This window comes from Eubalaena glacialis, chromosome 1, assembly GCF_028564815.1.
Source record: "Eubalaena glacialis isolate mEubGla1 chromosome 1, mEubGla1.1.hap2.+ XY, whole genome shotgun sequence".
NCBI lineage: Eukaryota > Metazoa > Chordata > Mammalia > Artiodactyla > Balaenidae > Eubalaena > Eubalaena glacialis.
This window is the reverse complement of record NC_083716.1, coordinates 32,864,627-32,891,034: the sequence shown is the minus strand read 5'-3', so window position 1 is coordinate 32,891,034 and position 26,408 is coordinate 32,864,627. Positions and strand designations below refer to the sequence as shown.

At 48.4% G+C, this 26,408-nt stretch overlaps 1 protein-coding gene across 6 annotated transcripts in view; it reads right to left on the bottom strand.

Moving 5' to 3' along the window:
- SORBS1 (sorbin and SH3 domain containing 1) overlaps window positions 1–26,408 on the bottom strand; it is a 246,539-nt gene that overhangs the window by 94,304 nt on the left and 125,827 nt on the right. For 4 of the 6 annotated variants that reach the window (XM_061170051.1, XM_061170177.1, XM_061170255.1 and 1 more), the window contains exons 2-5: window positions 23,817–23,861; window positions 19,032–19,100; window positions 14,171–14,299; window positions 4,841–4,953 (exon numbers count right to left, since the gene is read on the bottom strand). In XM_061170051.1, the coding sequence (XP_061026034.1) occupies window positions 4,841–4,953; window positions 14,171–14,299; window positions 19,032–19,100; window positions 23,817–23,826 (321 nt within the window). In that variant the 5' untranslated portion in view covers window positions 23,827–23,861. Of the gene's footprint in view, window positions 1–4,840; window positions 4,954–5,098; window positions 5,126–14,170; window positions 14,300–19,031; window positions 19,101–23,816; window positions 23,862–26,408 lie in introns of all 6 variants that reach the window. The other 2 variants (XM_061169987.1, XM_061170109.1) reach the window with 2 other exon arrangements.

The following is a 26,408-nucleotide window of genomic DNA, read 5'->3' as shown; positions in this document are numbered from 1 at the left end:
TCAGGTAAAGGGAGTCCTTGAAGGAACTGCGGGTGCCGGGGGGCTGCCATGCAAAGCAGTCCTCTTGAGGGAGAGGAGGGCATGGGGGAGAGAGGACCTTTGGTAGTATTTTTAAGACACAATAAAAAGAAAGAAAGAGGAGGGGAAATGGAAAGAAGGATGACCATTAGAAATAGTAGCACAACATGACCTGAAGAAAAAACAATTCTGGACACGTTTTTAAGCAAATCCTCAGCTTAGACTCCTCATGGCCCGTACATTTTTCCTTGCGGTAAAGCCAAGGACTGAATCCTACTCACCTGGAGAGGCAGGCCTGACTCTCCTTTACATCACAGGGAGGCTGAGCTCAGCCCAGGTGCTAAGTCAGGGTGACACGAGTCCTGGGTTGACCTGTACCCTCTGAGACCTCCTGACCCAAGAAGGGTGCCCAAGGGTTAAACGCCAGCGGAAGAAGCCCCAGAGGCCCCAGTTTTCTCCAATCCTCAAAGATTTTCCTCTTTGTACCTTCAGCTTTAAAAGTTTAAGTTCCCTCCAACTCTTGAGTGTCTTCCATTCTTTTCCCTCAGGAAATGGAGAACTGGAAGACTCATCCTTAGCTGTTCACAGGAGGCAGCCGTCTTAATTGAGTCACTAAGATTTAGCCCTCAGTTCCATAAGCATAACAAATTAAAACTCACCAAGAAGAGAATGCTAAGGACTTAGAATCCACACGTGCTCTTGTCTCAGAGGAAACAATTTGATGGAACTAATTATTAGAAGGAAGACAGGCATGAGATTAAAAGCATGCAGTCTCCCATTTTTGATGCACCCGGAACAAAGAGACCAGGCAATGAAGCATTTGACTGGATTGGACTGTGCCTGTTTACCAAATTCCAGACCATTACTCATTCCCATCCAGCCCACCAGGCACAGACAATCCTAAAAGGGGGTGATCAGCCTCAGGCTCATGGTTTAAGCCCAAAGCTCTGGTTCCAGGCTCAGAGCTAGAAAACTGTAGTTCCCATCTCATTCCCTCTCCCTCAACACAGCCCCTAGCTCCTCCCTGGGTCTCAGTGAGGCAGAAAGTCAGGAAATGGGGTAAATCTCCAGATGATCCTCATTTCAAGGAGAGCCACCTGTCAACCTGTGGCTCAACTGGGAATCAGACCGTAAGATAAGGAAAGTTTATTTTCCTAATGTTATGGACTGGATGTGTGACCCCTCAAATTCATAAGTTGAACCCCCTAACCCCAAGTGGTGGCATTTGGAGATGGGGCCTGTGGGTGGTAATTAGGGTTAGATGAGGTCTTGAGGGTGGGACCCCATGATGGGATAGGGGTCCTTATAAGAAGAGGAAGAGAGACCAGAGCCCTCTCTTTCCACCAGGTGAGGACACAGTGAGAAGGCAGCTGTCTACATGACAGGAAGAGAGCCCTAATCAGGAACCTAACAGGCTGGCACCTTGATCTTGGACTTCCCAGCCTCCAGAGCTGTGAGAAATAAATGTTTGTTGATTAAATCACCTGTCTTTGATATTTTCTTATAGCAGCCTAAGTTAAGACACCTAGATTTTCTTCACTAGCCCCTATCTTTAAAGATAGCCCAGTATGAGAAGAAAATGAGAACCTTCCACTAAATTGCACAGGTAAGGTATATTAGAGTTTGGTTGATAAATGGTAAATGGATTGTGATCCCAAACTGGGAGGGTGCAAGGGTGTGGGCCTATTTGTATTTTATTTTTATTTTTTGTGGAATGCAGGCAGCAAGGGGAAGGGATGCTAGTGAGGGTAAATAAGTGAGAATAAAGTATGAGTCTGGACTAGAATATCAACCCAGAGACAGTAAACAACCCAACCCTCAGCAAACTAGGTTAACTTGATGCCTATCCTTTCCACAGGGTGCCCAGGACTCTGCCAGTGGAATGTGGCCGTGTGTACCAGCCAAAAATACGAAACGTATTTTCAGTCATTAGTAAGAGCAAAACCATCCAGATGTACTCTCTTGGTTTCAGTGAACTTAGGCTGGAGGTTGGGGTGTACTCACAGACTAAAATGATGCTCTCTAGAAACAAAACACTTGACCAAGCACGCACCAAAGGGACCGCAAGTAAGTTGATGATGGTTGCCAGGGAGGTAAGTAAAGGCAATTTTGAGTTAGGCTCAAATTTACTTTTACTTCGAGCTCAAGTGTCCCACATGTGATTTCTTCTTGCCCAAAGATAGAAATCGGTTTCAATGACTTTTTAACTTAATTTGGCTGTGGCCATATAAGGTGCCAGGGCTGCATTATGTCAGGCCTGAGCCTTCCCAGGGCTCTGACCCTGTAGAGAGGACGCTTCCCCAGAGTGTTGACAACGCACTCAGAGCCAAGGCCTTCCTGTCCTGGGGCTCCTTTTAGCCCTAGAGAAGGAGGGGGATAGGCACAGTCACTTTACATGGAAGGAACTACTTTCTGTTTTATTGTAAACATTGTGGGAACCATATAGGTAGTTGGCATTCCTCCCCAGCTGGCTACTAATGAAATTCCATTTATCTTTTTAGAAGATGGGGTGGTGACAAAAATGGGGCTGCTTGAAGAATCTGACATGTTCCTAGTATGTACAGTTCCAGAAACTATCAAGCCCTGCCTCCACTGGGGATCCCCAAGATGATGCTGTCAGAGAGGGGAAAGCCCTGATTCCGTGTCGCTGCGGGTGAGGAGAGCAGGGCAGCAGGAGGAAAGGCAGATGTGGGAGCATCAGGAGATAGGATTCCCCTCTGGCCCGTGTGTCCTCGGACTCCAACTCAATCCTTAGGAGGAGATGCTAGGCCTGCAGGGGTCTGAGAGCTGTCTTCATCTGAAACCAAGCCAGAGCAGTCAGCAGCCCAGCCCACCTTGGCTTTGTCTAAGCCAGCGTATACTTACAGCTCTGGCAATGGCTATAGAGACCAGAAGTCATTTTTGCTTTCAGAAAACGAAATCTATGACCTAAAGCCTCTTGACAGTTGGATGGCCAATTTTACACTGAATATACAGAATAACACCTCTACATCAGCAATATGCCAGGTATCCTTTCAGACACCCAGGTAAAAAGAAAATTCTCGGATAGTGACAGATGAGAAAATGCATACACTATTCGTAGGCCACATTACAGGATGAATATCCTTGTTATAAGGCTCAACCTTACAAACTCCTTGAGGGCAATGTTTACACAGTGATCCAAACACAACAAATGCTCAGTAAAGTTGCTGTAAGTACATGTATTTAAAGGGGATTTTTATTTACTTCACACGCTATTAAAATTCTCTCTGTAGAAGAGCTATTTAAGAAGCCAAAAGGAATTAGTGAGCTACCCTTTGGGCTAAGTCCCTGATAGTGGAAGAGGATGTGCTTCTACACTTGCCTTGAATTAATCAGCACTATTTCCTACCCTGGATATAGAGCCAACTGTATCCAACCTGGAGAACGCCAAGAAGGAAGTGTGCCTGCCACCAGCAGCAGACTTAGATGCTGGGAAAGGTCTTAGAAACAGGGAAACTATGGCCAGTCATTTACCAGACAACAGACCTCCCACATCCGGAGTCTAATGAGGACTTCAGGAGGCCAGGCCCATTCACAGCTCCTGGCCCTGACCAGCGGCCCTGCATGCACGTGGCAGTAGCTACAGGAGACAGGCCATGGTAGGGGCGGGGAGGCTAAGTAGTGCTGCCTTGGCACACGATTCACCAACCTCCTCTAAGCCTGGGAGACAAGGGTCCGCAAAGGGGAAGGAAGGCATCATCTCGGACTTGGTTTCATTCCAGGGACGAGCGCAATTTTATGTCCTCACGAGCAGAACCCAGAGGATTATCGGAGAAGGGGGGTGGGAACAAGGAGGGCCTGCGGATTCCCCGGGCTCCTTGCGAGTTGTGGGAGCATGTGCACCGAAGGCAGGCGGGCGCAGGGAGGTGGACTGCGTAGGGAACACATTTCTGCCACATGTTTTTTGAGCAGCGCAGCTCTTTTTAAAAGAAAGGATTGCTCTGTTCCATGGATATTACTCCGCTATATAAAAACATTCTTCACAGATTGCCTGAATTAAAACAGGGTCTATTACTTTCGTCAAGATGGCAAAGTAGGGAAGTCCCTGGGCAGTCCAGTGGTTAGGACTCCTCGTTCTCACTGCTGAGGGCCCGAGTTTGATCCCTAGTTGGGGAACTAAAATCCCATAAGCTGCACAGTGCAGCCAAAAAAAAAAAAAAAAAATGGCAAAGTAGCAACAGGAAGGGGAAGAAAGAAAGATGAGGAAAACAACTTAGGGGGAAAACTTAAGCAAAATTATTCCTACTGCAAGTTGTACAACGTGGGGTACACTTTCTTTTGTAGGGTAGCGCTAGGCAGTGTAAAGCCCGCTGTACTGCCATTCTGACTTCCGCCTGCTTCTAGGCTGCTGGATTCCGAGCTGGCCACAGCTCCCTGATCTTAATCTGTAAGGACGGAGCTGCTGAAACTCTTACAGCCTCAACACGAGCAAATTAATGAAATAAACACAAGAGTGCAGTCCCCTTTTGAATATTATGCTCTAAAGAGTTTTTATAAAACAAGCTCAGACCTTTTTCCCACCTGGCATTCCCTCTTTCAGAACATTTCCACACACGTTTCAAACCTACGGAATATTGGGCTTATGCTTCTGATACCCTGGTACAGACCAGCCTCATCCCATACATCTGCTTCACTTGACCCCAACTTCTCCCTAACTCTGGTCCTCCCGGGGCTTTTTCAAAGTTGGCCAAAAGTGGGACTCAGAAGCCAGTCCATCATCCAGCTGGGCGAGCAGGAAGTCACAAGTGCAAGCTAAACGACTCAAGAACAGTCCCCACCCCGCCCTTGGGCGCCCGCCTACCTGAGGCTTGTCGGAAGGAAGGTTGGGATGCACACTTCGGTAGCCCTTGGCAACGAGTGGAGAGGGCTGGGCGTTTCCATTGGCATCAGCATTGGAAGGAAGCCTCCACTCATCTGAGAGATGAAAAAAAAAAAAAAACAAAGAAACCCCTCACTCACAGGAACACTCCCTGGTTCCCCTCTTAATTGAAGGGTTCCCCTCTAATTGAAGGGTTCCTGGTGGAAGGCAGGGACAGAAAGGATGCAAGAGAAACCATACCTGCTGAGGAATTCTCTGACTCCAGAACTACGTGTGGCACAGAAAGGATGAAAACAGGAAGGGGGGAAAACAGAAATGGTTACGTTTGCAGGAAACAAGCACGTACTGCACAGAAAGACGAAACTCCAGCACCCCGTTGCCTGACACAAAATGCCCTCAGTCACGATGGCCTAATTACCATAGGAACCCACTCTAAACCATGATGTGCTCACAGGCGCTGACCTTTGAAAACACAAGGCTCACATTCACAGTAATGAAGAAACAATTGTTCTTGACATTCTTATTTTACAGACAAAAAGGCCACAGAACTCTCCTGTCCAGTCCTGACTCACTAACTTGCATTCCCCTTTTATAAGCCTGACGTTGGCCCAGAATGACCTCTCCTCATCAGCAGCCTGGGCTAATTAACAGACCCAGAGAGGGAGACATCGATAAGCACTTTTTCCATGGCTGTTGGCGCTGCGCAAAGGGGAGAACATGATTTAAGCCCCAAGGTATCTGCTGTGATAAGGGCTTTTTTTCCTCCCTGCCTGCCTTTTTCTTTCCATTAAACGAGCTACATAAACATTTCAAAATCTAATCACCCTGAGTTTTCATCATACTACAAGGCACCCTTGTCCCCCTTCAGCCAGCTACCACCCTGCCCTCCATCCATTGCCTGGCACAGCTCAGAGACCCTAAACCTCTCCTAACCTGACCAGCACCGCGAGGCAGGACGGCACAGCGGTCACAAGCTTGGCTGGGAAGGCAGCTGGACCTCAATTCACATCCTGGCTCCTCCACCTACGGGCTCTGTGGCCCTGGGCAAGTTATAAGCCTCAGTTTTCCCATCTGAAAAATGGGGGTAACGATATGCCTGCTTCATACGTGTTGTTTTAAGAATTAAAAGATATAATGCATGAGAGATGCTTAGAACAGTGCCTGGCAGAGCTCAGCAATGTTTGTTATTTACCACCATCTTCTGCATCATCTCTTGTCTCTATTCTCTATCTTCCATGTAGCCCAGGGGTTAGCAAACCTTTTCTGTAAAGGGCCAGTTAGCAAATACTTTAGGCTTTGACAGCCATATGGGCTCAGTCACAACTATTCAACTATGCTGTTGTAGCACAAAAGCAGCCGCAAACAATATCAAGTGAACGAGGGTGGCTGTGTTCCAAGAAACCTTTATTTGTGGAAACTGGAATTTGAATTTCATGTAATTTTCACATAGCACATTCTTTGATTTTTCTTTCAACTCTTAAAACATAAAAACCCAGATGCAAGAAAAAAGCGTCCTCATGCTTTCTGTCCGATTGTGGCAGCCCAGATTGAAGAGAGAAATTTCTTTTGCAACTCAGAAGTAACCTTGTGAACAGTAAACCAAAGCCTGCTTTACTCCAAAGAAGAATTTGAGTTTACAAGAAAAGTATTGGAAAATTATTCCCCTACACCCTTGCCTTCTGATTGATTCCACTTTTAAAAGCATAAGAGCTAAGTCTAATTAAAGGCAAGCCAAAAAAAATTATATATATATATATACACATATATATGTGTGTATATATACACACACACACACACACCCCCATCCCTTGTTAACGGGCTGTACAAAAACAAGCATAGGCCAGATTAGGCCCAAGCGCCACAGTTTGCCAACCCCTCATGGAGCCAATCCCTTAATTTCCTCCTCCTCTCTGGTTGTCTCCTTATCTCACCCTATATAAAGAGGGGAATAAAGCACTGCAGCTCTCACAGCCCAAGGCTCCATTTCAATGTGGGTTCCTCAGGGATCAGAGATGGGCTTTCCGGATCGAACACCTTTCTAAGTGCCAGACGCTGTTGGCCACTTTTGCATATATTTAGTATTTAATTCAATGTACACAAGTCTGTGAGGTAGGTAATCACTCTGCTTCATGGATGAAGAAACAGAGAGGCCAATTGACTGGCCCAAAGTCACACAGCCAGGAAGTGATAAAGCAGTCAGCCCAGGTCTCCAGAATCAAGTGCAGCACTCTGTCCACCACCCACGGCCACCAACCCTTGCCATCTGCCACAAAGCAGAGCCTACATTCCAGGGAGGTGGTGGAAGCCAAAGGGTGTCAGAGCAAAAGGCCAGGCAGGGGAAAAGGTTTCAAGTGATTTGCATCCGTGTACAGCACTCTATCTGCATCGGAGTCACCAGGAGTGCTTGTTAAAACACAGATCGCAGGGCCCCATCCCCAGAGTTTTTGACTCAGAGGAGAAGTGAGGCTTGAGAATTTGCATTTCTAACATGTCTCCAGGTTACAGTAAGGCTGCTGGTCCATAACCCAAAGGTCACTTTGAGAATCGCTGACATAAATAATGTATACTCAAAAACATCTTTACTCTGGGAAACCATATCCATTTTTGCAAATTTCGTCCTCCTCTAAAACGAAGTTTTTATAACCTGCTTCAGTTGTACATTCTTTTAGCAGGTTGCCTGTCACATTTCTGCCACTCCCTTAGGGACAATTCCTAGATGTCTGTCTTCTTGTCCCAACTACATGGCTGGGAAAATTACAGGACTTGATTTTCACTCACATTACTGTGACGTACCAGCTCGTGCAATCAAGGACAAGCTGTTAATCACTCTAAATTTCACTGTTTCCATCTATAAAATATAATCCTTACCCCACGTACACCTCACAGGGTTGCTGAGGTCAGGTATGTGACGTGTCCTAAAAGTGACCGTTTTTAAAAAGTTTTTATTGGAGTAGAGTTGATTCACAATGTTGTGTTAGTTTCTGCTATAGAGCAAAGTGAATCAGTTATATATATACTTATTTCCACTCTTTTTCAGGTTCTTTTCCCATATAGGTTATTACAGAGTATTGAGAAGAGTTCCCTGGGCTATACAGCAGGAAAAATGACCATTATAACACTCACTAGTGCATCCATCCAGATCCTGGCCCCGAGATTTCCTTGCACCGGCAGGCCTTCAGATACCAGGTGACACACTGTGGCAATGTTTCTCCTTCCTCCCCTGTATCTATCACTTTTACTATCGCATCTTCCTTCCTAGGTTATTTCTAGTCCAGCTTTGTCAAGTCATTCTATCAAATTTATTTGATTTACACACATGCACTAACTGTCAATAGGTTCTTTAAAAAAAAATTTTTTTTTATACAGCAGGTTCTAATTAGTTATCTATTTTATACATATTAGTGTATATATGTCAATCCCAATCTCCCAATTCATCCCACCCCCCCCCCCGCCCCCACTTCCCCCCCCCTTGGTATCCATATGTCAACAGGTTCTGATGAGGGGCTATCAATAAAGGATGTGAACTTTGTACATGGATGTGGAGGCATGTTATTTTGTCTGCTCTTTGGCTAGGTTGGTTCTATTCAGGTGATGTTGGCACACAGATGTGTCGTGGAAAGCTGAGGAGAGTCTGCTCCTCCAAAACCCTTAGGTATCGTAAAGGGACTGTCATTGTGGCATCAGACAGCCTAGTTTGAATCCTGTTTTGCTCACTGCATATCCTGCAGCAAGGGACATAGCCTCATCTGTGAAATGAAAAATTTTCTCTCTCGTCATAAGGACCAAGTGGAAGTATTTGGCATAAAGTATGTGCTTAGTAAGATCGGGATCCAAAGCATAAGGGGAAAAAAATTTCCCAGACACAGCAATTAGAGCAGCTGACTTCTGCCATTTGATAAATAGCCTTAAGAACATAATATCCTTGGGAATCAACCCACTTTTTCTTCTCATTCCAAGTCTTTAAAACTGTTCCCCTTACCCTGTCCCCAAAAAGGTAGTTCCCAGGACCCCTCAGAACATTCCTTTCTTATTTAAAAGAGCTGCATTTCTGACGTTTCATCCTCCTTCATCTGTTACCTAGTCTTCTGAACCTTGAAGGTTGGTAGCAGCCCAGGGCCGTTTGTGTCTGAGGGCGGCAGGTGAAATTTTATGTACATGATCATCAATTATTAACTCTTGGTTAGGGAGACTGTCAAAATGCTTCTCCCAATAAATGTTAGCTCAGAGCTCCCGAGATGCAGGAGGGCCTTGGAAAGCTGGGTCCCTCAGGAGGTTTTGCAGCCCTGAGGAGACCAAGCCTTTCCATGAGAAGTTTAATTTATTTTGCCTTATCTTTTCCTCCATCTATTCTTTATATACAATCTTTTCTGGTCTGTGGTCACAGCTTACTTATTTTCCTTTATCTCACTCTGTGCTAATTTCATTTTGGTCTGTTGTAAGGTTGTTTTGCTGATCACTTCTTGGGATTTCAGGACAGTTTTCATTGAGTTAGATCTGTGTTTCCTGGTAGAGAATCCAAGAGTTAGAGGAAAGGTGTTAAAAGTGGGTCTAAGAGCGTTCCATATCTTGTTTAATTTTTATTCATGCTGTGTGGTAAAGAATTTACTCTTCCCCAAAAGGAGGTCTGGCCTTTGCCCTCTGGCTTCCAGGAGTTAATCTCTAAGCCCTTGGAATGTCATCCTGATAGGACTGTCTTTGTGCTAAACCAATAACGTGACTTAGGTTGGGGGGCTTTGAGCTCAACCTCCTAACGGACTGGAGAGTGAGATGAACCACTTGGGCAGTGGATAACACCTATGTAATAGAGCCCCAGTGAAAACCATGGACACCACAGCTTGTATGACCTTCATGGTTGGCACCGCTCTGAGCATGTTCTCACACGCAGTGCTGGGAACTAACATGTCCTGACTCCACAGGAGACGGACCACAGCAACTCCATGCTTCCTTCTTCCCCAGACTCCACCCTATGCACTCCTTCTTCTAGCTGATTTTAATCTGTATCCTCTCCCTGTAATAAACCAGAACTGTGGGTATAACAGCTTTCAATGGGTTCTTTGAGTCCTGCTACCAAATTATCAAACCTGAGAGTGGTTGTGGGAATCCCCTAACCTTGCAGTTGGTGTCACAGTGAGAGTCTTCTCTCGTGGGGACTTTTGCCTCCAACTACTTCTCATTTGGCCCCCTTTTCTCACACATGAGCTCACGAAAAAGACTCTTAGTTAACGGGGGTAGGGAATGTCTAACTATTTTAATGTCAATTTTCTTATCTTTTTGCTACTGTCATTTCTGGAGAGCAAATGTGAGGAAATGAGTTGATTGCAGGTCCAAGAATCTTTACATCCAGAGCTAACTTTGCAGTCAAGAATCAGGCAGGAAGGATGGGAGCCAACTGGCACAGAATAAGGTGTAAGTGTCGAACTGAACTTTGGCTTTTGAGTCAGAACACAGGGATTGATGGTCTCCAGGCCATACCAGACAGGAAGCTTCGTACAGCGCCCACCACCAGTTCAGGCTCCCTGTCTCCTCTTGAGTAAGATCACCGTGACCTGGGGACACAGGTGGAGTCACACCTGAACCAATAGGGCCATTACCCAAACATGGCCAGGCTATTACACCAGGAAGCAGGAATAAGAGGCCTCTCTTGGAGGCTGGGAATCAGCAATAAGATTACTGTAGTTCTTTCCAGATGGTTCAGATCCCAAAACCTAGGTCTACATTCAGAGATTAGGAGGGTGGTCAGGGATCCAGAGTCAAGCTACCACTGAGGGCAGGAGCCTGGAGGTTGGGTTTAAACTGGGCAACTCCGAGGGCTCCGTCTGTCACTCCACCTCAGAGAGCATCTCCACCCTCCCCACCCCATGTTCACTTGGATGCCAATGGCTCCCAAATCCACACCCTGGATTCCAAATTTCCAAATGCCTATTAGAAAATTCCTCCTAGAAATCCTTCTCTTGCCAAGAAACTCAACACGTCAAGAAATGGAATCCAACATTCCTTCCAACTCCCCTCATAAATCCAGCATCTCCATGAGTGCCACATCTATTCTCCTAGTCAAGCAGGGAAGGCGCCTCCTGCTCAGCAAGGAGCCCTACCTCTCCGCACTCCTTAAACACTGTGCCAAGCCCGGCCATTCCACTCTGCAAATACACTTCTCGCTTGGCCCCTGCTCTTCATTCCCACCACCACCACGCTGGGCCTAGACCCTCACAGCCTCTACGAGAAATTACTGCAAGTCTTTAAGTGGCCTCCTGATCCGCAGTAACTAGAATGGTTTCCATTCAAGAGCACCTTGTACATGCCTGGCTCTGTGCTATATCTTGAGATGGAAGAGTTCACTGCATCCCAGCAACTCTATTAAGATCATCTCCAGTTTACAGATGGGGAAAGTGAAGCTCTCCAAGGTTAACTTGCCCATATTACCAAGACAGTAAGTGGTGGAGCTGAGCCTTGAGAGAGGACTGTGTGACTTGAGAGCGAGACCACCTCTCACAGGGTAAGGGAGCTGGAGCAAGGACTGGAAATAGGGGCCACCTCTGAAATGCGGGTGTCAAGGGGCCATATGGGGAAAGAAATCAGGCCACAGGTGCTGGGCAGTAACGTGAGAACGAAGTTTCCAGTTCAGGCAGATGATCAGTAACTTGGAGATCTACAGGGATGGAGGAATGTGGTAAAGCCAGGGAGCAAGGCAGAGAAGAGACAGCGAGAGCAGCTGGGGCACAGATGCTGGCCCTGGTGGTAGGGGAGAGACCTGGACGCAATCTGACACCCACTATCTGTGAAGACACTGGGAAAAGGAAGCACGCCCAATCCTTGGCAAGAGCCAAGCAAGGCTCCCAGCCTCACACTTGGGCTCCCAGTGCAGGCTAGCACAGCTGCCTGCAAATGCTGCTGAAAACTGTTTTCATGAGGCTGGTCAAGTCTCAGAGGCTTGGTGTGGGCCAGCAAGTTGTCATCCAGAGGCTCAGATGGAGGGAGTAGGCAGGGATGAGGAGGTCTGGGGAGCCACACGGACTCAGCAAGAGTCAAGGGCCGGCAGGATGCTGGCCAATGACCAGTAGGGTAAGAGAACAAGATCTCTGGTCCTGAATGTCCCACCTCTGGAGGTGCATCCTCTTTTATCCTCACCTCCAGTGTTAACTCATTCCAGTCTGTTGTATACCTAATCAGTGTAATTTCCCCCCACCTCTACTCAACCCCAGCTTGTTCCTTTCCCCCCAGACTGGCCTGGTGTACAATCCTGAATGTGTCCCCAGTGAATAGGGTTCTGCTTGTGTCAGTTTAATTCCCAAACTTCCCAAGTTCACAGAGCATTCTGGAACTAGAAAGGCTTGAAAACCATCTTTCCCAAGTCCCTCATACTTCATACGTGCTTCAGACGTGTGACATACGTGTGGTCAGAAAGCATGACAGTGGACTGGGGCTCCACACCCGACTCTCTGGTTGGAACAAACTGCCTCTTGTGCTCACACGATGCACCAAAATTTCTCTCCCTTTTCTTCCCTTCTTGTCACAATTCCTGGTGACTCCCAGTGATGTCTGGCACCTATATGATGCAGAATGAATGTCTGCTGATTTGGATTCAATGACCTCTATTTATCTGGAGAAAAATAATCTACAAAGATTAATTTACTGTAAGGTGTGAATGACTGATAGCCATCCCCCAATCCTTCAGAGTATTCTCAATTTAAAACAAGATCTTTTTTAAATCCAAATTATCTGTTATAAATCTGTAAGATATAGAATTATCTGGGGACTAGAGAGAGCTTCCTTAAGTGCTCAAATCACTGCACTGGAGTGCAAACCTACAGACAGCAAGGTAAAGAATAACATTGGGGCTCTATGTTAGTGCCACATTGTGACCACCAGGGGGAGCTCAAGGCTCCCGCTCCTCCCATTCACCGTTCCCATTCACCACCAGAGGAAGGGCCAGGAGGTTGATAGGTCATTTTATCGGGCCACGGGGCTGTAGGTATGGTCTTTCTCTTTAAATTATCCCTTAGGATTCTCTCTTCCCCAGAGGTCCTCCAGCTTGGGAGATGGATCTTCCCAGTGGCCCCACCTCTCCTGGAGACCAGAGTGGCAAAGTACAGTAGGGAAAGAGGCAGGTATGGGTTCAGGAAAACAGAGCCAAGCAGCTACTTTCAAACTAATAGTGCTGGAGGCCACTCATGCCTTCCCCTGAGCCTAGGGAAAAAGAAGCTTTCCACAGGGACTGACATTACCAGAACGGGGCTGGTGCTCAAACCCTAGCCTGGCCTCATCCTTGGGCATCTGCCTTGGTACCTGTCACAGCTGGCAGGGAACAGAAAGAAAGTCAAGTTTCCAGGATGCTGGGTACTGACCATCTCTATCCTGTATAATTCCATCTTATCACAACACACCATTCCCGACTGTACCAGAAGAGCTTGCATGTCTCTGGTCCCAAGGAAGTGGTCATCACCCCAATTCATTTTCTCTCCATTTCCTTCCTTCAAGATGGGAGAAAACTCCCATCCCCTACGGCAGTAGCTCTCAAATGTGGTCCTTGAACCAGCAGCATCAGCATGACCTGGGAACTTGTCAAAAATGCAAAACCTCAATGCAAAACTCCTGACATACTTCATCCTCACAATGACGCGGCGAGGCAGGTACAGTTATCAACCTTATCCAACAGATGGGTTCACCAGGGTTGAGAGAGAGCAGCCATCTCATCCAAGGCTGCACAGCCAACAGGTGGTGGAAGCAGGACATGAACCCCATGTGTCGGATTCCAAAGTCCCAGGTGTCCACCTCAACACCGTGCTCCAGGCACCCAGGTTTCCCGAGGGGCGGGGGCTTCTGTCTCCCTCCACTCCTAGTTTGCGTTGGCCTTAGACACGCTCTCCTGATCCTGCTCCCTTCGGGTTGCCTCCCTGCTTTGTGGGAGCTAAGGCCATTCAGCCGCCTGCACTTTTCACTCTCCCTTGGCTTCTTCCCCAGCCCCAGCCCCAGGCCCACCTGGATGGGCATAGCTGAGCTCCTAGAAGTGGGGATGGGCTCAGAAAAGCCAAGCCTGGAGGCCATCTCACCACTCCCTCCCCAGGCCCCTAAGCCATCTCCGTCCTCCTAAACTAGTCTGCAGAGCCGCAGACTGCTCACGCGTTCCGTCAAAAGCTAGAATAAAGTGGTCGCTGCCATGCCTTTGCCTGAAGCAAGTGGGTACCTGTCAGTTTAGGGCAGTGATTACCACCCACCACAGAGACGAGAAGGAGAGGACTGTGCCAGGGGCCCCTGGGAGAATCGGCAGGCAGCCGATGGATTCCCGCCCTTCCCCCGGTCTCCAAGGTAGCGCACCTGGTTTCCTTTCCTCTTGCGGGGTTTCCCGAGGGCTCACAGGGCTACCGCTTGGGATCTCCCTGTAGGAGGACGAGGCCCGGAGAGTCACCGCTCCCTTCCCAGTGCAGATTTTTGTAGGATCCGTGTCTGAAAAGGAAAGACCCAAGAGGGAAGACTGAATCCCAGGCTCCTGGAGGATGAAAGCGACAGTCAGCCAGCAACTTGGTACAGCTGGGGAATGAGATGAACCTGGTTACAGACAGGCAAAGTCTTATGGTCAATGAAAATTAACCTGTGGATGGTGAAGAGGGACAAAGCGCATTTTCAGAGGTTTACCACCCATCATGAGGTTAGGAGGAAATGGAGGCAACAGTGAGTTCCGAGTCAATGGATGCGTTACAGTGTCAGCTGTAAACATTTCCAAATCAAAGCGGGTTGATTCCTTTTATTAAATGAAGTTTAGGTTGGTGAGCAGACTTCTGACCAATTAGTAAGGCTCAGTTCGAGAAAGAATTTATGAAAGATTTCTCAAGCTCCCACATCATCCTTCTTAAAAAAGAGCAAGTTGACAGCATAGGGAATTAGGTGGCGGTTCTGTAGAGAATCACCGCTCCATGCAGTACCCCAACGGAAAAGCAGAAGACAATCTCCTTGTATCAGCAAGCCAAGCCCCCCACAGTGGTGAGACAGGATATGCTGCCTGGGGAGAAAGATCAAGGGCCAGAGCCTCACATTCTAAACTTAATGAAGAAAATCCACACCAAAGAAAACGACTAGAAATGCTAAATCCTTCAAGGAACAGTGTTCGCTGCACTTCCAGCTGAGCCTTCCCTGGGCCCCGACCTCTCCTACAGTTCACAATGGCCTAATAACAGACCCAGGGTATCTTTCAGAACCACATGGAGAAGGATTTCAAAATAGGCTTCAAAAGATCTGGATGTTCATCCTCCAGGACAATCAGTAACGGGGAAGCAAGAAAGCCACGCAGACCACACAGCCCTAGGAGGTACACGTGCTGAATGTTTCTCTCTGTACAGCTGAGCTGAACTGAATTCCACAGTTTTTCAAGTTGCTCACAGCACAGCCTGGATCTTGTACCTCAAATTGTCATGACTGGGATTATGGGTAAAGTTTAAGGTGGGCATCGGGCAGGATGTGGGCTCAGACGTCCAACTCATCCCCATTCCTGTGCCAGGGCCAAGAGAAGCCAAGCCTCTTTGCTCCTCCTTTCCACTCTGGCAGCCCCCTTTCTGACGGCTCAGAACGATCATTAGTGTTACAGAAGAGGACAGATCAGCTGTCAGAACCTCTTGCACTGAAAGCGAAGCACGAAAACACAATGTACGGCAGAGCGGGCAGCGGCCTTGGAGAGCATCTGACTCGTCCAACCCTATCAAGAGGATAAGTGACTGATGTCACAGAACAATTGGCAAAATTGATTCACGGTCTTTTCAAAAGGGTGAGGGGCAAAGTCATGGTCTTTTCCAAAGGGTGAGGGGCAAAGTGACAAACCCAGCCCATCCATAGTGTCCTGGATGCACAGCCAGATTGGCCCAACTCCTGAAAGAACCACCAGTGGGATAAAGAGCCACCTGGGCCTCACTCGTCTCATTTTGTACAGAAGGAAGCTATGAGCCGGAGCTGACGTCTGAACTGCACCCCCTTCCTTGGAGAGGAGAGGCAGGAAGTGACTGCAGGTGAGGTTCGGGGCAGAGGAGGGAGTGCTCAGAGAAATGGTCCTGCCAGCATCACAGAGACGCAGCCAGGTTTGGCATCTAAGGCAGCTGCTTCAAGTTCAGCCCAATTCAGAGATTCCCTGTGCAGCCACATTAGTTCTTGGGGACAGTGGAGTTTTAAATAAAGTCTTGGGAGCTGGAACCTCTAAGGGGAACCTAAGTCGCCCATGTGGCTCAGACCTACACCAGCTGGAATCAATGTTCAGCCTCTGGACTGACCTTCTCCTTAAGGGGGAGGGGCAAGGCACCTGTCAGTTCCTCTCCACACTTGCCGGTGGCTCACAGAAAAACACACACACACACACACACACACGAAGAAAGGAAACCAGCCAGAGAAGTGAAAGGGAGTGGCTCCTAAACATGCAAGGATTAAGCCTCCAAGTCTTTGTTAGAAGGAAAGAAGAAAGGATCATGCATGATCTGCTAACAATTTAAAAAAAAAAAAAAAAAAGGAAAAGAAACCAACCCAAGGAGAGATACCTGGAGGGAGTACTAGGCCTGAAGAATTTTTCACTGTCTTCACAGGGATTATTTTAACAGCAGAAATAGAGCGTGCACGTAAAGGGTCGGCAGTTGCTGAAAACACAAAAGGGTAAATGGTGCATCCAGAAAAAACATTTGGGAAACACTCAGGCAGTGGAGGAACCGGGCAGGGACCATAGGAGGAAGTCGCCCACACCAAAAGAACAATAGGAAGAGCGGTAGATGCAGTAACTCAAAATAACCTGCTTTCGCTCTTTAGAGTCCTGTACCAAGTCACCAGCACCCTCCCACGACCGTCCCCCAGATGCAGCTGATCAATGTCTGTGCCGCCTGCCACACCAGGAACTTGCTAGACAAAGAGATTTACAGAGACGCAGATGGCCTGGCAAATAGAGGAAGGGGAGAGCAAGCAGGGTCCAAGGGGCCCCCTGGGAGAAGGCTAGGGTGTCTATGCTGGGGGGAGCCTCCGAGGAGGAGAGTTATGGCTCCCGTAACTCCAGAGGAGTGGAGGAAGGACAGGAAACAAGTTTGGGGGCTGCCTGGTCCTTTCAGCCATCACAGCCGCTTCTCCAGGATCGTAACTCCTGGGGTCTTGTGCCTGTTCTGACAACCACAGCTCTCTGGCCCTGAGCAAATCAGAGGCCCCATCTGTTGGGCAGCAGATGGTCTACTTAAACCCATCCTTCCCTGGGCAAGAGGTTGCCAAGTGTCCAAGTGCCTGCTCAAGACTCTGGGCAGCACTCAAGCGCAAGGCCCAGGGTGCTGACACCAGCTGAGCTTTGAGAGCTGGGATACTGCCTGGGATGTGGGTGAAGGCTGCTGTCCTCAAGTCCCGGATGCTCATGCTTATCTATGCACAGGCTTCCCTGGGCCCCCTGCCTACCCAGATTCTGGAATCTCAATGGTGGGCACGGTCCCAAATCCTCCTTCTCACAACAAGCCTATGGTGTCAATGTCACTCTTGAGCAACACCCGGAGTTCTTATGGCCCCAGATCCACGTCCCACCTTGGGGGGTAGAGCATCATGCTGACGAGCCTGTCAAGGGGACAGGAGGGAGGGAGGCAGCTCGGAGATGGGTAGTTCACCTTCCAGCCCATCAGGCTGCCACTTCACAAGGTCCGTGGCAGTCATACAGCTGCCAAGAACTGAGCTGATAATAACAATCCTGGACGTGTTAAGATACAAACATGCTTTCACAGCAATCCCGCTGACTGCTCCTTACGGCCACCTGGGAGATTGGGTGGGAGGATTTTGTTACCATTTTCAGAGGAAGAAGCAAGAGAGCTGCTCGGAGTCATCCAGTGCTCAAGTGAAGAGGCCGAGACTGGAGCCCAGCTGTCCTGGCACCTGGTTTAGTAACCGCCCCAGGCCACCCTGATGACTCCAGGTTGCATCTGCTTCCTCTTTCCAAACAGAGGTGGGTCTTACCAAGGAGCGAGGGGAACGCAACTCCACGGGCCACCCTGCCCGCCCACCTCTGAGGTCTCTTCTGCCGATGAATTCACAGGGCTGGGGTTGATGGTGAGCATCAGACACCCTCATCTCCCCGTGCTCCTCATCAGATGCTTAAACACTCCTCTGTAGGCACCGCCCTTCAACATTCCCTAAGCGAGTTGGCCAAGGTTGACCAAGACCCCGAGAATATAGCCTCACACCAGGCGTGGAGAAGAGTGGCCAGGCAGGGAGGCACGGAGGACAGGACAACAGCAGGACACCTCCCAACCAACCGGCCCCAGGCTCCCCATCTCTCCTGCTCTCTACGCCTTCCCTCCTAGCTGTTCTTTCTGACTTTACACTTTGCCTTGTCTCAAAATGAATACTTGGCTGACCCAGACGGTAATTACAGACAAAGTCCAAATATGTCAAATTTTGTAAGTGTTTTCTTTGAGGGAGGGTGCATTTTGACTTAAATGCCCAATGACAGGACTTTTGCCCTCCCTCTTTGATACCGTAAGACCTGTGGGATGAGCACTGATAGAATCACTGGAACCTGAATCTGAAGCAGGAAAAAATATTGCAGATCATCAAATTCCCTCATTTTCTAGATAAGGAAACTCACAGCCATAAAGACAAAGGACCTCCCAAGAGGTCTCTGTTTACAAGCAGCAGACCAGGACCCGAACCCCTATTTCCTCACACTGCAAAGTGACATAGGAAGCCTGATGCTTGGCTGTTCAGGATGAGAGATGGGACCTCAAAGGTCATCTTATACATCATTCGTTTCACACTTACATCTTTTGTCCTAAAATTTTAAAAACTGAAAATCTGAGAGGATGCGCATGAAACTAATGTCACCAAAATAATTTATTTCAGCAATTTAGGCTCTTGCCTCAGGGTCAGGATGGTGAATGTGTCACTATTTATCACAGGTGAAGGTGAAATGCTGGGTAAGAGAGACTGCAGGCTGATAAATGCCATACACACGAGAACTCTGCCCGTGTATTTGGGGTCTGTGGTTCACAGCATCCTGTGAGCTAGGGACAGTTTTTAATACATCACCTCACAGTGGGAAACGACAGCCTCAGACTCCTGATTCTCAGAAAGCATAGGAACAGGTCTCCAGGTCACGGCCTAATTAGACCAGTGACTGTTCCCACCAGGCGGGTGGCCCGGGCCCTGCTCCTTCTAGAAATGCCAAGTTTCCCTTCAAGAGCCTTACCTCTGTCTTGCCCATTGCTGCCTGGTGCCAAACCATTCACCACAGCTTTGGAAGCAGCAACATCGCATTCTGAAAGAAAGAAAGAGCCCGAGGCTTGTGATCATGTCTCCCCACCCTTTCCTGAGTCCCACCTGGTGCAAAGTGCTGGCCCTGCGGGCTTTCTCAGGCCTGAAGAAGGGCCCCAGGGCGTCATAGTTGAGTTCCGAGAATGCTCTGTGGCAGGGAGAACGCAAAAGCTGTTTGGGATGGGAAGTGTGTTGTGAGCGCAGTAAATTCTCTGGCTTCCTGGCTTGGCTTCACTTTTGACATTTAAAAAAAAATCTCCTTAATTCCCTGAAAATGGCATCTCCTGCCTGACAAAGGCTTATCCACCATTCCAAGGCCGCTCAAACGCATCCCTATGCATCCCGGATGAGAGCTGTCAGACAGCCAGGACAGAAACCTCAGGCTCTGTGACACTTCCCTTCACCCCACCCCACCGCCACTGCCATGGAAGCCATGCCGGCCCTCCCCCAGCCCACGGTCCTCAGCCGAGGCTCCTGTGTTCTGGTTGTGGCGAGGACCTGGCCCCCTGACCGCTCTCCCGGCCTTCGTTCTGCCCCTTCTCCACCCCAGCCCTCAGTCTGTATCCGGAGAGCACCCTCTAGACCCCCATCTGGCTGAAAAAGCCCCAGGGAGCAGGACAGAGAACAAAACAGGACAAAGCAACGTGATTTTCTAAAACCCTCCCCTTTAAATATACTGTATTTCACTTCTATTTTATTTTTTTATTTGTTTTTAATGTTTAAATTACATTTTTATTATTATATTTTTAAATTTATTTTGGCTGCACTGGGTCTTCGTCGCGGCAAGCGGGATCTTTTTTAGTTGCGGCATGCGGACTCTTAGTTGTGGCATGCATGAGGGATCTAGTTCTCCGACCAGGGATCAAACCCGGGCCCCCTGTATTGGGAGCGCAGAGTCTTACCCACTGGACCACCAGGGAAGTCCCTATTTTTGTTTTTGTTTTTTTAATTAATTTTTATTGGAGTATAGTTGCTTTACAATGTTGTGTTAGTTTCTACTGTACAGCAAAATGAATCAGCTATACGCATACATATATCCCCTCTTTTTTGGATTTCCTGCCCATTTAGGTCACCACAGTGCATTAAGCACAGTTCCCTGTGCTATACAGTATGTTCTCATTAGTTGTCTATTTTACACATAGTATCAATAGTGTATATGTGTCAATCCCCATCTCCCAATTCCTCCCACACCCCCTGCCCCCTTGGTATCCATACACTTGTTCTCTACGTCTGTGTCTCTATTTCTGCTTTGCAAATAATTCACTTCTATTTTGAAAAATAAAAATATCAGGGTTTAGTCTGGGAAGTCAATCATACATATTATCATTTCCATGAGGAAACAAATTGAACTTGGAATCAGTTTCCCCCAAATGTACATTAGGAATATCATTTTTTAGTAAGTGAGATGGCCTGTATGTTGGCATAAGTGGTTATATTCAAATGAACAAACTGACCTTCCTGATGATTCAAAGCAAACCAACAAACAAGCCCCAGTAACCAGGAGCTACCTAGGGACAAAGCCTGGGCAACTCATCCCGGACTCCAGGCATTTCAGCCACAGGTCCCAGTCCTTTTCCAGCCGCAACTCCCTCCTGCCCCTGCCCGCCATGACCGTCTCCTCACAACCCTTTCAGCACATCAGATACTTTCTGACATTCAGGCCTTGGTTCCTGCGAGGCCTTCGGCCAGAAATGCACGCTCCCCCTTTTCCTAGCTTGGGGAAATCCTCTGCACCTTGAGGTTCACCTTGAATGTCACCTCCTGTGTGTCAGTGGAGACCTTTCAAAGTTCTGCTCAGCTGCAGACACTGAGACCCTCACTGCCCACCGGCAGCCTAAGCCCCACCCAGTTTCCCGTCCCAGAGCTGACGGCAGCAGCCCAGAGAAGACAAGCAGGTGGGACATGTGATCAGTGTGCTTGGGGTGACGCCCCCTGCAGCCAAGAGCAAACCAAGCCACAAATATAATCATAACAGCTACGGGTTTTGAAAGCCCTCTATTCATCTGTATCTGAGGGTCCATGCTCAGCATTTCATAATGAGCACCTCATTTTTATTCTTAATACCCAGGCCCCTGGAGCTAGAAGTTAGGAACTCTTATTTTATAGATAAGGAATTTGAAGCTCAGAAAGGATGCCGCGCTCTAAGATCACTAAATAGGGATTTGAAGTCTGGTCTGGTCCATCCCACAGCTTATCTTCTTTGTCCCCAGCTAGGATAAACATTTTTTATTTTTAAAATGAAAAATGGTTTATATGTATAGAATACTCTCTCTATATAAACCAGATATATTCTATATAAAATGGTTTATATATATTCTATTTCCCCAAAAGCCCCCAACCCCAGTAGCTCATTTGGCTGAGACTTGGTCACCCTACCTGGGCTCTTAACAATCAGCCTCGCTGACATAAACTACACTGACAGGCCAGCCCAGGCACTCCTGGATCCAGATGTGAGCAGGGCTACTTCCCCTGTGCCCGCTCCCCAACCCGGCCACAGTGGCCATGACCTCCCGACACTGGCCCCATAGGTCCCGTCCTGTTCACTGCCCCCAATCTACCTTCAGACAAAGGCTAGTTCTCCCAAAGTCCCCTTTGCACCTACATTTCTGGGATGGATGGAAGGAGGGTGTTGGCAGAAATCCAGAAATCCAAGTAAAAGAAATATCACCCGTTCCATCACTCCATCTTTTCTGACTATCCCTTCCCTATGCACCTGCCCTAATTTCTCTTAACCATCCCCTTCCTAGGACTACAGGCCTTGCTTTGGGCCTCCCCAGTGCCAGCAGCCTCTGAGCTTCCACAAGGCCCAAACCCATGTCCTTCCTTTCCTTTTGTGTTTTTTTTTTAAATCAAACAACCAAACTTTAGGAAATTTGGAAAAATAATTCCATCACCTCACACTCACACCTCTGCAGCACAGTGCTGGTGGCCTGGGGTTGCCTCAGGGGTCACTAGCCAGGTGACCCCAGACATGCTGTTCTTTCCACCAAAGGTTAAAAACGAGTGTTTTCTACATAGCTGCTTTCTTCCTGGTGATCACTTTTATTAGTGGCATAATCTCCCATCAAGTAAACACACATAATGAACCTACTCATTCCCCACCTTAAAGTGGGTGTTTTTGTTTCCTTCGAATTAAGATAGACATTCCCAAGAGCGGGATTATCAGGTCAAAGGGGCCAGATTTTTTGGACTCTCCCTAGGAAATGCCTCCTTTCAGCGTCATGCCTGAGAGAGAACTTGGGGAGAAGTCCCACAGGCATTTCTGCACCCTTGACCGGCCCCTCCCTGCCCACTTCTTCCCCCCTTATTCATGCCAGGAGTGGTGATGCCAGTTTAGGCTAATCCTGATATTAGAAGAACAAGAAACTTTAGGCTGCAGAGCTAAGAAAAAAACAAAACAAAGCAAAAAAAACCCTGGCCTATTTTGAATGACAGGAAAAACAAAAAGCCAAGCGAGAAGAAAAAATGAGTTGCAAAGCAGGGACTACTGGCGGTGCCCGAGCCCACCTGGAGGGGAAAAGAAGGGACGTAGCCCCCTCACGCATAGGAGAAGCACCCATGGAGTCAAGGCCAAGCCCAGTCCCTCTCCTCACCAGGAGGGAACCTGAGCTGGTAACCCACGGAGGGGACACTGGACAGGCCTTGGGCTCAGCGCTCAGTACTTTAGAAGCACTGCCTCGCTTAATCCTCACAAATCCCCATGAGGTGGTGCTTTCGTGATGTCCGTCTTACAGAGGAGAGTGGAGAGAAGGATCCACCACAGGCCAAAGCCCGCACACTCAGTGTGTGTGGCCCTGACCTGATCCACCTGGGCCCTCCTCCTCCTAATAAGCACACACTGTCCGGCAAGGTTTAGGATTTGGCTAAAAGGGCACTGCATGTAAATAAGCGGAAAGGCCTGTTTTTAACCTCCAGAGGTCTCTGATAACACCCTGGAGATATCTCAGGATTAGGAGGCCCCTGAGTGAGCTATCCACTAGGTCATCCCCCAGCCCACCCTGCCTGCAGGTCTCGGGAGGTTCCAGGGTGCACTCAGTAGCTAAGGTGGGCCTCCATCTCCAGATGGAAACTTCTCTGCCTCGAATCCTGGGCTGGAAAGCTGACAGCTCTTGGCTACACAACGAGCAGGTACCTACCTGTTCCCTTCTGTCTTCCCTAGCCCGGGTTTTCTACCCCAGCTCTAAATCAAAACTACTCAGAACTGCTCATTTGTGTAGGTCTTGATTTTTACTACCAAAGGCATAGCAAAAGGGTGGTTTTGCCCTGATAAAGGAAGCGATGGATTAGCTCATACCATGGGGCAATTATGGTCAATCTGTTTACTTTTGCTGCAGTCACTCAGATTAAGAAATGCCACTGAGGTGTATACATATGTCAACATTTATCAAATAATATACTTAAAATATCCACAAGTTTATTATACGCCAATTATATCTCAATAAAGTTGTTAAATCGAGGGAAAGGGAGCCCGTTATAAAGATTAGGACACAGTACATGTAAAGCGTATAGCACAGTTCTTGACATATGGTAGGTACTCAATAAATCATTAATAATAAAGGTTGTGATGACGATTTATGACAAAGCTTTGGCGCTTACCCAGGACTCGAAAGATAAAAAATGAAATGCAGTTGGGGCCTTCAGAGTAAGAGGGAAATCTGGGTAAACAGTCCAGTTTTGCAGATTTGTCAGGAAGAGAAAGACAGGGTTTTAAATGACTTACCAGAGCTCATGGTGGTGATAGGACAAGTCTTCTGTAACTGGGGCTCTGCAGAAAAACAAACACCACAATGGAATTGATGAATGGCAGGTTCGAGATAAATCCCTATGGTTCACATTAAAAATGCAAACACTGTATATAAGCCTTGATAAAACAGAGGTGGACCAGGCATTACTTGGCCAGGCTTCTGGTTCTTGGTTGACTGTGTACTAACCTGACCTTGGGCACATAACTCAAACTCCCTGGCCTCCGTTTTGTCAACCGTACTTGGTTTAGATACTATCCAAGATCCCTTCCACCTATAACATTCTATTAAGAACCTCAAGTTACATGAGTCCATGTGGATCAAGGAGAGGGTGAAGGAAAGAACCAAGTTTTAGGACAGAGGGATAAAATCGCAACACAAACTGATTATTGGAGAGTAATAATAAGATTATATATAGCTTATTATGCTCAAGAAAATGTTCTAGGTGCTTTAAATATATTAATTCATTTGATCCTCACAAGGACCCTATAAGGTAAGAACTAGCATTGTATTAGTTTACACAGATGAGGAAACCAAAGCACAGAGAGGCGAACAGCTTGCTGCCCATGTGGCAGAGTTGGTTCTGGAACCCAGACAGCCCGACCTGAAAGCCCAGGCACGTAGGAACCACACTCTACTGCCTTGAGGTGGGAATGCAGTCCACTTACTCACTGATATGCAAACGGTAACCCCCTCATTTAATAGGGTCCCGGGGGGGAGAAGAAGATGGCGGAAGAGTAAGACGCGGAGATCACCTTCCTTCCCACAGATACATTAGAAATACATCTACACGTGGAACTGCTCCTACAGAACACCCACTGAACGCTGGCAGAAAACGTCAGACCTCCCAAAAGGCAAGAAACTCCCCACGTACTTGGGTAGGGCAAAAGAAAAAAGAAATAACAGAGACAAAAGAATAGGGACGGGACCTGCACCTGTGGGAGGGAGCCGTGAAGGAGGAAAGGTTTCCACGCACTAGGAAGCCCCTTCGCGGGCGGAGACTGCGGGTGGCAGAGGGGGGAAGCTTCGGAGCCACGGAGGAGAGCGCAGCCACAGGGGTGCGGAGGGCAAAGTGGAGAGACTCCCGCACAGAGGCTCGGCACCGAGCAGCACTCACCAGCCTGAGAGGCTTGTCTGCTCACCCGCCGGGGCCGGCGGGGGCTGGGAGCCGAGGCTCGGGCTTCGGAGGTCGGATCGCAGGGAGAGGATTGGGGTTGGCGGCGTGAACACAGCCTGAAGGGGTTAGCGCACCACAGCTGGCTGGGAGGGAGTCCGGGAAAAAGTCTGCAGCTGCCGAAGAGGCAAGAGACTTTTTCTTGCCTCTTTGTTTCGCGGCGCGCAAGGAGAGGGGATTCAGAGCGCCGCCTAAACGAGCTCCAGAGACGGGCGTGAGCCGCGGCTATCAGCGCGGACCCCAGAGACGGGCATGAGACGCTAAGGCTGCTGCTGCTGCCACCAAAAAGCCTGTGTGCGAGCACAGGTCACTCTCCACACCGCCCCTCCCGGGAGCCGGTGCAGCCCGCCACGGCCAGGCTCCCGTGATCAGGGGACAACTTCCCCGGGAGAACGCACGGCGCGCCTCAGGCTGCTGCAACGTCACGCAGGCCTCTGCCGCCGCAGGCTCGCCCCGCATCCATACCGCTCCCTCCCCGCGGCCTGAGTGAGCCAGAGCCCCCGAAGCAGCTGCTCCTTTAACCCCTTTCTGTCTGGGCGGGGAACAGACGCCCTCAGGTGACCTACACGCAGAGGCGGCTCCAAATCCAAAGCTGAACCCCCGGAGCTGTACGAACAAAGAAGAGAAAGGGAAATCTCTCCCAGCAGCCTCAGAAGCAGCTGATTAAAGCTTCACAAACAACTTGATGTGCCTGCATCTGTTGAATACCTGAATAGACAACGAATCATCCCAAATTCAGGAGGTGGACTTCGGGAGCAGGATATATTAATTTTTCCCCTTTTCCTTTTTTTTTGAGTGTATATGTATATGCTTCTGGGTGAGATTTTGTCTGTATAGCTTTACTTTATAATAGCTTTATTTTACTTCACTATATTTTATCCTCTTTCTTTCTATTTTTTCTCCCTTTTACTCTGAGCCGTGTGGATGAAAGGCTCTTGGTGCTCCAGCCAGGCATCAGGGCTGTGCCTCTGAGGTGGGAGAGCCAACTTCAGGACACTGGTCCACAAGAGACCTCCCAGCTCCACGTAATACCAAACGGCGAAAATCTCTCAGAGATCTCCATCTCAACATCAAGACCCAGCTTCACTCAACGACCAGCAAGCTACAGTGCTGGACACCCTATGCCAAACAACTAGCAAAACAGGAACACAGCCCCATCCATTAGCAGAGAGGCTGCCTAAAATCATAATAAGGCCACAGACACCCCAAAATACACCACCAGACGTGGACGTGCCCACCAGAAAGACAAGATCCAGCCTCATCCACCAGAACACAGGTACTAGTTCCCTCCACCAGGAAGCCTACACAACCCACTGAACCAATCTTAGCCACTGGAGACAGATACCAAAAACAATGGGAACTACGAACCTGCAGCCTGTGAAAAGGAGACCCCAAA